The 11,808-nt window shown below is 34.4% G+C and overlaps 1 protein-coding gene across 1 annotated transcript in view; it reads left to right on the top strand.

Annotated features, from left to right (window-relative positions):
* iqca1 (IQ motif containing with AAA domain 1) overlaps positions 1–9,659 on the top strand; it is a 58,148-nt gene extending 48,489 nt beyond the window's left edge. Inside the window, exons 15-18 of the mRNA XM_067373838.1 lie at positions 4,449–4,648; positions 8,116–8,293; positions 8,708–8,946; positions 9,039–9,659. Coding sequence (XP_067229939.1) covers positions 4,449–4,648; positions 8,116–8,293; positions 8,708–8,946; positions 9,039–9,194 — 773 coding nt within the window. The 3' untranslated portion in view covers positions 9,195–9,659. The remainder of the gene's footprint in view (positions 1–4,448; positions 4,649–8,115; positions 8,294–8,707; positions 8,947–9,038) is intronic.
* Positions 9,660–11,808: the final 2,149 nt, after the last annotated feature.

Raw genomic sequence — 11,808 nt, 5'->3', positions numbered from 1 at the left:
AGTAAAACATCACAAACTCATCCTTTTCCAATGTGCAAGGGATTAATAATGGCACAAAAAACATGCACACTCAAAAAATAATTATTATAACTATACCATGTTGACACTTTCACTGATTTCAACCTACTATTTATTTTTATTTATTTATTTGTTTGTTTGTTTTTTTGGTCAACAAGCAAAATTCCATTTGCATCATTTTGCAGGAAAGCATGAGAGTTACAGGTACATACATACAATTGTACATATGCATGTATACATACATAACCATACAAAATAAAATAATTAAAAGATCATTTAAAAAAAAAATATTAAAAAGTTTAAAAATAAATAAATAAAAATAAAAAACAAGAAAAAAAACTATGATTTCAGACAATTTAATTCTAATCTTGTATATTATTTTGGATAGTAATTGAATTAGGGTGTAGCCTATGCCCTACTCATGCAAACACAGCTAGCACAGTGCGGTTATTTTTCTGTTTATATATCGCCCCCTGCTGCTTGTAGTCCTTAAAGCGTAAAGGTTCCGGGTTGATTCATACTTATGAAGTTATCACTGAGAATTTTGACATCACTTACGCACCCTCATGTCATTCTAAACCCGAATTAATTTCTTTCTTCCATAGAATGCAAGATAATTTTGAACAATTGTACTGCTCTTTCTATGAAATTACAATAAAAAGGGACTAATGTTGCATCTGAAATCTCATACCGTCTGAGTAGGTACTACATTTGAATGTGAACTTTGTGAACGTTAAAAAGTATGTTCTATATAGTATGAATATGGGTAGAATGAATGTAATTCAGTACTATATCCGTGTCGTTACTGTCAGGTGACTTACCAGCATCAGTTGCGTCACTTCGCCTCCATTCACAAATCTATTGAATGCACACTTCAGAATCTCGACAGAAGTAGTTGGACATCCGGGTACTTTTCGCCAGCTGATTTTTGAGCACTATGTATTCGGACATACTACTCTGTTGGTGTACTGTTTTTTGCATTACTATATAGTAGGGAAGTATTCGATTTCAGACGCAGCGTAAAGCCTTGTTTATAATTAATTTCATGAACATTTTTATTAAACATGGACCTTTATTTTCATTAAATTGGCTTATTTTTGCCATAGTAGGCTCATTTTGTAAAAATATGCAATTCATTTGGACAAGTGCAGTGTAGTGACTTACCCTACATGTATTCACAATCATCTTTAATGTAATTATGTGTTAAATTAAGTTTTAAATGTCCAGATATGTCAGTTATAAATAAAACAAATTAATGATGTTCAATTATTCACCCCATGTGAACATGGTAAAAAAAAAATCAACTAATAGATATCACCATACTTCCCCAGCTGATTAATAACATTTCAGAAAACTTGTGATAAAAAAAAAAATGTTTGCAATTTGTAATATAAATATGCAAATTAGCCATTATCTAATTAAATAAGTGCTAATTTGCATACATTTCTAGAACAAAAATCTGAATATTGGATGAAGTCAGGTTAAAAATTCTCATTTAATTTGTTTTTGACAGATTAAATTCAAAGGTTTTTACAGAGGGAATTTCGGATATCTATTTTTATCACTCCATAAATCAGAAAATACTGTCAACAGCCAGGAAAAAAAAAAAAAATCAAAATTTTTCTAGGAATAAAATGTTGTATAAAATCAAGCAAATTATATATCAACAAATCCATCTGTAAAATCCTTCAGAATATCAGAATGTTCACTATATATAAGCATTTATAATATTCATATTAGTTACTCTAATTTTCACAATAATGTTTTATGATGAACATATAGAGAAATTTAAGCTATTATTAATTTCCCCTCCAGTGAGTATTTTTTGTATCATTTAGTCAGCGATCTGAACTTGAGAACTGATTCATTCTGATTTGTGGATTAATCATTTACAGCAGATTTGTGAACTGAATCAACTTATTCACTGAAAATCCAACTCAAAAGATTGAATCAGACATGAACTCTGATGAACGCAGTGAGGAGAGACGGGTGGATGCCAAGATTTTCAGTGAATAATGACTTAAATAAAGATATCAAATATGGAGCACCTGTATACTTTTGGAACTCCTTGAGAACAGAGACGTGATATCGCGCAGCACCTGTTATATGGACGTGTTTTTGTTTGTGTGAATGTGTGTGTGGCCGGATGTTTGTGTGCGCACTGGTAGTCATATATTTGTGTTTGCTTCTGTTTGTGTTTCTGTGTGGTCTTGCCTTCATGCCAACTCACTGCATCCTGAGCTCTGTCCAGTTGGAGCCTTTTTACTATGGCATCTCACACCACCTGTGTCTGAGCTCCAGAGAGCTATTAAACTATTGTTCTTCTATTGCTGAGCTCCGGCAGCAGAGCAATCAACCTTCGCTTACATCTGACTTCCTAATCAAATGAATATAGAGTTTGCAGGGAGTTCCTCTCTGTCTTTAGATATAGATGAATGATCGGGTGCGGTGCATTAGAGTTTAAACAGCTGGAGTCAAAGGGGATTTTCCTTCTTTGGTAGAACAATATTATATTATAACAAATTACCTGGCAATACTCTTGAGATGACTCTGAAACAGTTACTCTTATTCCACTGATGCATACAGATTGTTATCTGATATACTGCAGTATAATGTCAGGAAAGTTAATGATGATAAATGAAGACGACAAAAGTGTAGGAGGTCAAGATCGATAATGAAAACATTGGGATATAGAACACAGAATATGCAAGATATTAAAGGATTAGTTCACTTCAGAATTAATATTTCTGGATAATTTACTCCCCTCCATGTCATCCAAGATGTTCATGTCTTTCTTTCTTCAGTGGAAAAGAAATGAAGGTTTTTGAGGAAAACATTCCAGGATTTTTCTCCATATAGTGGACTTCACTGGGGTTCAACGGGTTGAAGGTCCAAATGTCAGTTTCAGTGCAGCTTCAAAGAGCTCTACATGATCCCAGACGAGGAATAAGAGTCTTATCTAGAGAAACCATTTCTAATTTTCTAAAAATGTATATACTTTTTAACCACAAATGCTCGTCTTGCACTGCTCTGTGATGAGCCACGCATTACGTAACCACGTTGGTCATCAAGCATTTATGGTTAAAAAGTACAGTACAGTCCAAAAGTTTGGAACCACTAAGATGTTTTTAAAAGAAGTTTCATCTGCTCACCAAGGCTACATTTATTTAATTAAAAATACAGTAAAAACAGTAATATTGTGAAATATTTTTACAATTTAAAATAACTGTTTTCTATTTGAATATATTTCACAAAGTAATTTATTCCTGTGATCAAAGCTGAATTTTCAGCATCATTACTCCAGTCTTCAGTGTCACATGATCCTTCAGAAATCATTCTAATATGCTGATCTGCTGCTCAAGAAACATTTAATGTGTACAATTGTACAAAATATTTGTGTACAATATTTTTTTCATTATTTGATGAATAGAAAGTTCAAAAGAACAGTGTTTATGTGAAATCTAATCTTTTGTAACATTATAAATGTCTTTACTGCCACTTTTGATTGATTTAATGCATCCTTGCTGAATAAAAGTATTAATTTCTTTAATTTCTTTTTAAAAAAATAAAAATAAAAATTCTTACTGACCCCAAACCTTTGAACGGTAGTGTATAATGCTACAGAAGCTTTGTATTTCAGATAAATGCTGTTCTTTTGAACTTTCTATTCATCAAGGAATCCTGAAAAAAAAAAAAAAAGTACACAACTGTTTTCAACATTGAAAATAATCCTAAATGTTTCTTGAGCAGCAGATCAGCATATTAGAATGATTTCTGAAGGATCATGTGACACTGAAGACTGGAGTAATGGTGCTGAAAATTCAGCTTTGATCACAGGAATAAATTACTTTGTCAAATATATTTAAATAGTACACAGTTATTTTAAATTGTAATAATATTTCACAATATTACTGTTTTTTACTGTATTTTTAATTAAATAAATGGTGAGCAGACGAAACTTCTTTTAAAAACATTAAAAATCTTAGTGGTTCCAAACTTTTGGACTGTACTGTATATATATTTTTATTTATTTTTTTAGAAAATTAGAAATTATTTCTCTAGATAAGACTCTTATTCCTCGTCTGGGATCATGTAGAGCTCTTTGAAGCTGCACTGAAACTGACATTTGGACCTTCAACCCGTTGAACCCCAGTGAAGTCCACTATATGGAGAAAAATCCTGAAATTTTTCCTCAAAAATCTTCATTCCTTTTCGGCTGGAGAAAAAAGACATGAACGTTTTGGATGACATGGGGGTGAATAAATTATCAGGAAATTTTTATATTTTATTAAAACATCCCAATCGCTAAACAAACTTTGCTTTGGCTTGATTTTGTTCAAATGACATCACACCAGTTCTTTCTTTGATTTCTCTTGAAGTATATCGCATTTAAAATGAACGCTCACTGCTCCCTCTTCTGGTCTCCACAGGCTCTCAGTGCGTCCACGAGAGAGGGCCCCTGATCCGGGCTCTGCTGCTTACGGGGCCGGCAGGTGTTGGGAAGAAGATGTTGGTCCATGCCCTGTGCAATGAGACCGGTGCAAACCTATTCGACCTCTCCCCTGCAAAACTAGCTGGCAAATATCCAGGCAAAAGCGGACTGCAATACCTCCTGCACATGGTCTTCAAGGTGAGTGAAAACCCTCTCTGAAAATACCTTCTGGGAATACAGAAAGCCAAGATTCTTAGAAATGTTTAAATTCCATGAGCTTCTCTCAGCACCACATATCATAAAAACTGATAGGATCAACATATACGTGATTGATTGCTATGCAAACTGTCAGGATTTATCGTCAGGATCATCAATTCATCTTCTATAATGTCAGGCTTTGCGTGATATTTTTCTGTTTATGAGAAATATTCCGGCATGACTTCCAAACATAAACACTAATGCAAATGGAAAAACGTTCCGCCCTGTGTCAATGTGGCAACAAAATACTTCTAGAAAGAGGTTGTTTACTTGCGGTTTAACATTTCAAGAAGTGTTTAGTACTGTACATAAATAAACTCGCGTGTTTAACCTAAGAGGCCAGATTGTATCCCTGTATCACCTCTTTCCTTTATTAAGTATGAGCATGGACAGATCGTATCAATATAGGGCCAGGATAGTTTAATGTGGCCATATTTGTGTCCTGTAAGAGAGGGAATTACCAGGCTTGGAAGTTTTACTTGAAGAGCCGTTCCCGAGAGCATCTGGCACAGCAGATAAACAAGGCAGGATGAGGCAGGGGATTCTGGGATTCTGCGCTCAGCATTGTGTTGGATGGTGGTCTTTCAGCACCTCTCCTAATGCATGTTGGGAATAAAAAGAGGTGCCAGCATGATTTCCTGTTTTGAGATGAATCACTCCAATTTCCTGTCCACTGCAAAGCTCTCTCTTACAAACATTGGAGAAAGGTTTTATTTACATGTATTTAGGGAAGTTAGTTTGTGGGTACTGTTCCCTCTAATCTGTGTGCAACTTCTGATGTTGCTCCCGTGGAGGCCTAAACAAATCCACAAGCTCAAATACGTATGGGAAAAAGTGTTTTCTTGGATTACAGCAAAATGAATGAGCAGCAAAATCCACATATCCACTGACATTCATTATGGAGCAAAATCTGAGAAATCTCGTGTTGAAATATGCAGTGCTGATTCGTTTGATCACTGCATCATAAAACAGAAGCTGAACAAGATTTCAGGTTAATAAAGGGAGTTAAAGGGGTCATGAACTGCATTTTTTTATATTTTATAATGCAAACTTTCTCTCAGGAAAACAAAATGAAGCAAAAACATTCTACTATACTATCTTACAGTGTATATATAAGTATACTATGCATAGTATGCAGTTTTATGCATGCAACAGAATGACTTTTAGGCCAGTGGTTCTCTATCGTTTTGATGCCAAAGACCCTCAAATATGATGATCCTCTTGTGAGGGATTTTCCCTCCTAAAATATTTTATGTATAAATATATACCATAGTCCTATATAATGGGTGAAATAAAATATATAAAATTAGCTCAAATATTATCTTTAAAACATTGACTTTGAAGTGCATCTTCTTTTAGGTGTATAAACCAGAAAATAAACATTTAACTTTCATTTTCATTTCATTTAATTGTATAGCAAGTATATATCTTTCCAGACCAGTTTTAAAATGTAACAGCAGCAGAAAAAGAGAATACATAATAATGTTTTTTGTTTTTTTTACTGTGTAAAATGTAGCACCATCAAAGCACCTACCAAACATTTAATAAATAATGTATATTTTTAAAATGCATTAGTATTAATATTAGTAAAAGTAGTCTTTTATATAACAATATTGTGGTGCTAAGATGGCCAAATGATCTGCATGTTAGAAATCAGTTTTTGCTCAGAAACAACAAACATTCGAGGGAACATAGTCTGTGCGGTTCATAAATTTCCGTTAAACATTAGTGAACTGAAGGCATTGTTTTCAGTCGAATCATATTAAAGCCTCCACTCACTTCACTGATGTGCTACTGTGTGTTTTAAGAGCAGTGTTGATTACAGTCAGTGTTGTTTCTGCTCTGGCTGATAACTGATTGTTTGTGAGTGAGCCGATGATTGTTTACCGTGTGACCTGCGATGGAGGAACGTTGTCGTGTTTTGGCAGGTGGCTCGCCAGCTGCAGCCCTCAGTCATTTGGATTGGAGATGCTGAGAAAACATTCTACAAGAAAGTTCCAAAGCTGGAGAAAGAGGTTTGTCTACCTAACATGTCAGCTTACAGTCATTACAGCACTTACTAAATAAACACAGCTTTGAAATCTACATACAAGTCTAATACCAGACCATCAACTGTTTTTCATCTTTTTAGCACTTTATTCACAAAATCCAATTAATGTATGAAGTCAACCTATTTTATAAAGCCATGTGAGGTGGTGGACTCTGCTGTCCTCTTGTGGTTAAAGATGTAGCTACACTGTGCTAATATTAATAGAGTGATGACTTATTTTTTATAGAACAACCCAGAAATTAGCATCAGCCTGATTCCCTCAACAAAAACCCAATTGGCTTTTTTACTATTTAAAAAGGGCATTACGAGGCTGTGAAAGTGTGAGTAGATGAGATTATCTGTTCGGATGATGATGTTTAATGTCCTGACAACCTCTGTAGTCACATTTAGCAACTTGTTAGCAACTAAATGCTTTTCTTACTTGGTATTTTTGTCTTGTTTTCAGTCAAAATATCTCAAAATTCTTAAACTAAGATGCATTTTCTATACAAGAAAAATGACCTAAGATGTTTAGTCTTGTTTCCTGGGTGAAAAAAAAAACTAAATTAAGTGCATTTTGCTAGTAAAATTATCTGCCAGCGGGGAAAGAAAAAAAATCTTGTTTTCCGTTTGCATTAAGATTATTGTTCTTACCCCATTGGCAGATCATTTTACTAGTTTTAAGCAAAATGCACTTAATTTTTTTTTTTTTTTTTTACCCCAGGAACAAGACTGAATATCTTGGGTCATTAATATTTCTTGTATAGAAAATGTATCTTGATTTAAGAATTTTTAGATATGTGACCCTGGACCACAAAATAAGGGTCAACTTTTTGAAATTGTGATTTATACATCAACTTAAAGCTGAATAAATATTTGGCCAAGATACAGCTATTTGAAAATCTGGAACCTGAGAGTGCAAAAAAATCTAAATATTTAAAAAAAAATCACCCTTAAAGTTGTCCAAATGAAGTCCTTAGCAATGCATATCCACTCACAAAAATAAATGTTTGATATTTATGATAGAAATTACTAAATATCTTAATGGAACATGATCTTTGCTTAAATTTTGATAATTTTGACCCATACAATGTATTGTTGGCTATTGCTACAAATATACCCGTCTGACTTATGACTGGTTTTGTGCTCCAGGGTCACATATTTGTACTTGAAATAAGACAAAAATACTAATTTTTGCAGTGATAGAATGAAACATGAAAATATCTTAAGCTTGTGTTAACCACAGACCAGATTTCAGGCATTTCATGAAAAATAAATAATATTGACAAGAATCGGGACGATGGAAGCAGAAGTGCTAAAATGGCCTACAAAAACATGTTTTCTTCCGTTCAGCTTTTCTTAATCTGTTCATTTCCAGATGGAACCCAAACGACTAAAGAAAAACCTGCCGAAGGTCCTGAAATCTATTAAACCGGAGGACCGTGTGTTAGTGGTGGGAACAACACGCAAGCCTTTTGATGCAGACATCAAACCCTTCTGTAAAGTTTACAAGAAGATCATTTTGATCCCTAGACCAGATTATGCCTCAAGATTTAGTAAGTATTCATCTGTTTATTTAATATAAGCTTCATACTGAAACTGCTTTCACATATTAAAGCATTAGTTCACCCAAAAATAAATTTCTGTCATTAATTACTCACCCTCAAGTCGTTCCACACCCGTAAGACCTTCATTCATCTTCGTTATTGTGCCTTTCAAGGCCTAGAAAGGTAGTAAAGACGTCGTTAAAATGGTCCTTGTGACTGCAGTGGTTCAACCTTAATGTTATGAAGCGACGAGAATACTTTTTGTGCGTAAAAACAAAACAAAAATAACTTTCTTCTCTTCCCTGTCAGTCCTATATGCTGCTGACGCTGTAAACACAGTGCAGCACTTCCGGGTTCTACGTCAGAACGCCGGCTCATTATTGGGTGTGAATAATCTTTTATGAATTTATCTTTTATGTTTAGCTCTGTGGAAGGAGCTGCTCCAAGCCGGTGGTGCTCAGTTGGGCCCTAAGCTGGACCTGAGCTCTCTAGCTAAAGTTACAGATGGTTACACTCAGGGTCACATTCTTCAGGCCATCCAGACTGTCCTAAACTCTCACCGCCTCAACCAGCAGACAAAGAGACCCCTCACTGCTGTGGAGTTCATCCCTCCTCTTGCAAGGCAAGACCCTGTCTACAAAGAAGAGGAGGAGGCCTTTAAGGTCAGTGTTCTTAGGATGCTTTCTGGAGGAATGCATGTGTTGAACCAAGCTTTACGGATTGTAGATTATGTTTGTATTCACTGCATTGATAGGCGTGGTACAGTCGGACACCTCTGGGCAAAAAAAGGACACGAGCGGCCAGGGCCAGTGAGGAGGCGGCAGATCTCAAGAAAGGGAAAACAAAAGGAGGAAAATTACAAAAGAAAGGGAAGGAGGGGAAGAATAAAAAGAGAAAGAAAAAGAAGTGAAAAATGGAAATGGATACATCCAATCAGAGCCTAAATAAAAATACAGTCGCAGTTCCTCTTCTGGCCAGCAGAGAGCATTAGCACATCTCCCAAAGAAAAGAAAGTCTACTTCAGTGTTTCATCCTTAGTACATTTTGAACTGCGTTTGTTTTGTTTTGGAAATGTAAAATCTAATTAATTGTACTCATTTTACAACCACTTTGGATTATGTTGGTTCTCATCTATGTGTTTTGTCAGCATCATGTGTCCTCTTCAGTTGCTTTGTTGGCTAATTATGATATTTCTTACTTGAATTAAGTATCTGGTGGACTGTGCATTATTACTACTGTAGATTAAAGTTTGACCATTGGGGAAAAAAACTGTTTTATCACTGTGTAGAGTGTAAGTACAAAGCTTGGAGTCGTCTTTTTATCTAATATTTATTTTGCATTATTTTATAATTTTTATGTTTATCTTGTTGGTGAACCTGACCTGAAACCATTAAAGGACAAACCTGAACCTGAAATCTTCTCTCTTGTTGATGTCCTGAAATGATGCATATTCAGACTCTGATACTGTAGTCCATGAACATGTTTGAACACTTCAATCACACTTAAAAATGTAATGTATAAATGCACACTTTTCATGCAAAAACATTCAAGATGATAGCAATAGCAAACCGTCCACAACCATCCAAATTAAAAATTCAATAAAATCAAGTCCTGTCCTACACTTTTTCTTGTTCAAAAAGCCATTCTCTCGAATACACGTCACAATAGGGAAGGAAAGACTATTACAACTTCCGTTTCATGCCGATTTAAAGGGTTAGTTAACTCTGTCAACATTTTAGTCCAACGTATGCATTTCTTTTTCCTGCTGAACACAAAAGAAGATATTTTGAAGAATGCTGATATTTCCCATTGACTTCCATTGTATTTTTTGTCCATTCAATGGGATCCAAAACTGTTCAGCCACTAACATTATTCAAAATACCTTCTTTTGTCTTCTACAAAAGCAAACGCCTCAATCAATCCCTCAAACGCAAAAAGGAGCATCTTCAGTTGATACTGTAATAATATATTGGCAAAACAGATTTGGCAAATGCTCAAGTGCATATTCGTGTTTGTGCTTTGGAGAATGTAAAATGTATCTATTTACAGTATGTATTTGCAGCGTTGAGCAATGTAGCCAATCACATGCTGATCTGCTGCTCAAGAAACATTTAATGTGTACAATTGTACAAAATATTTGTGTACAATATTTTTTTTCAGGATTATTTGATGAATAGAAAGTTCAAAAGAACAGTGTTTATCTGAAATCTAATCTTTTGTAACATTATAAATGTCTTTACTGCCACTTTTGATTGATTTAATGCATCCTTGCTGAATAAAAGTATTCATTTCTTTAATTTCTTTTAAAAAAAATAAAAATAAAAATTCTTACTGACCCCAAACCTTTGAACGGTAGTGTATAATGCTACAGAAGCTTTGTATTTCAGATAAATGCTGTTCTTTTGAACTTTCTATTCATCAAGGAATCCTGAAAAAAAAAAGTACACAACTGTTTTCAACATTGAAAATAATCCTAAATGTTTCTTGAGCAGCAGATCAGCATATTAGAATGATTTCTGAAGGATCATGTGACACTGAAGACTGGAGTAATGATGCTGAAAATTCAGCTTTGATCACAGGAATAAATTACTTTGTCAAATATATTTAAATAATAGACAGTTATTTTAAATTGTAATAATATTTCACAATATTACTGTTTTTTACTGTATTTTTAATTAAATAAATGTAGCCTTGGTGAGCAGACGAAACTTCTTTTAAAAACATTAAAAATCTTAGTGGTTCCAAACTTTTGGACTGTACTGTAGCTGTTGAACTCTTGAATGCAATGGCCAATCAGAGGTGTTTAAGTTATAATCCACTCATCGCTCAAAACACCAGAGTTTTTATTTAGTACTGAGTTATGCAGGCTTGCAAAACATCTCATTAACAAAAAAAGTGTAGACATGATATAAGTAAGAGATTTATTGTGCATTGATTGTTGGCAGCTTCATTGATTATAGTGGAACTTTGTGAGATCGCAATGAACTGACAAAGCAACAGCATTCTTAAGATCTTCCGCAATAATATAAGCTAGCTGGAAAACTTGTGTCGGCATCTTCAATGTCCTGAGCTAGCTTTAACAGCATCAATACTAGTAATACTTAGTTTATAATCAGAGTATAGTCACTTAAATAGTCAGGCGTAGCGTTACTTTAGTTATTCAAACGTAAGACAACATAAAAAAGATGCATCCCTCAGCATTCCTCCTCAGAAAAATTCAATTTGACCATCAGTTTTCACACTGTCGTGTGAAAAAAAGCATCAACACACTGTAAATTAAAGATTTATTGTGCACTTTAGTTTGAGTCATTGAATAAAATGTGAGTTTAACAAGTGTGCTGAAATCATTGATCTTGATCTGACAGCTTCAGTGATTATAAAGAGAGAGCAGTGATCGCTTTCTGTGTCATTCATTCACAAGAAAAGTTATTGTTTTTCATGAGATTTTGTGAGTACTTCCAACGCTATCTCACAACCAATTCGTACTTATTCTACGAGGTGGCTATTTCGTATAAATTCATACG

Source organism: Chanodichthys erythropterus, chromosome 21 (genome assembly GCF_024489055.1).
Source record: "Chanodichthys erythropterus isolate Z2021 chromosome 21, ASM2448905v1, whole genome shotgun sequence".
Taxonomy (NCBI): Eukaryota; Metazoa; Chordata; class Actinopteri; order Cypriniformes; family Xenocyprididae; genus Chanodichthys; species Chanodichthys erythropterus.
The sequence above is the reverse complement of the archived record's forward strand: the minus strand, read 5'-3'. Positions and strand labels throughout refer to the sequence as shown.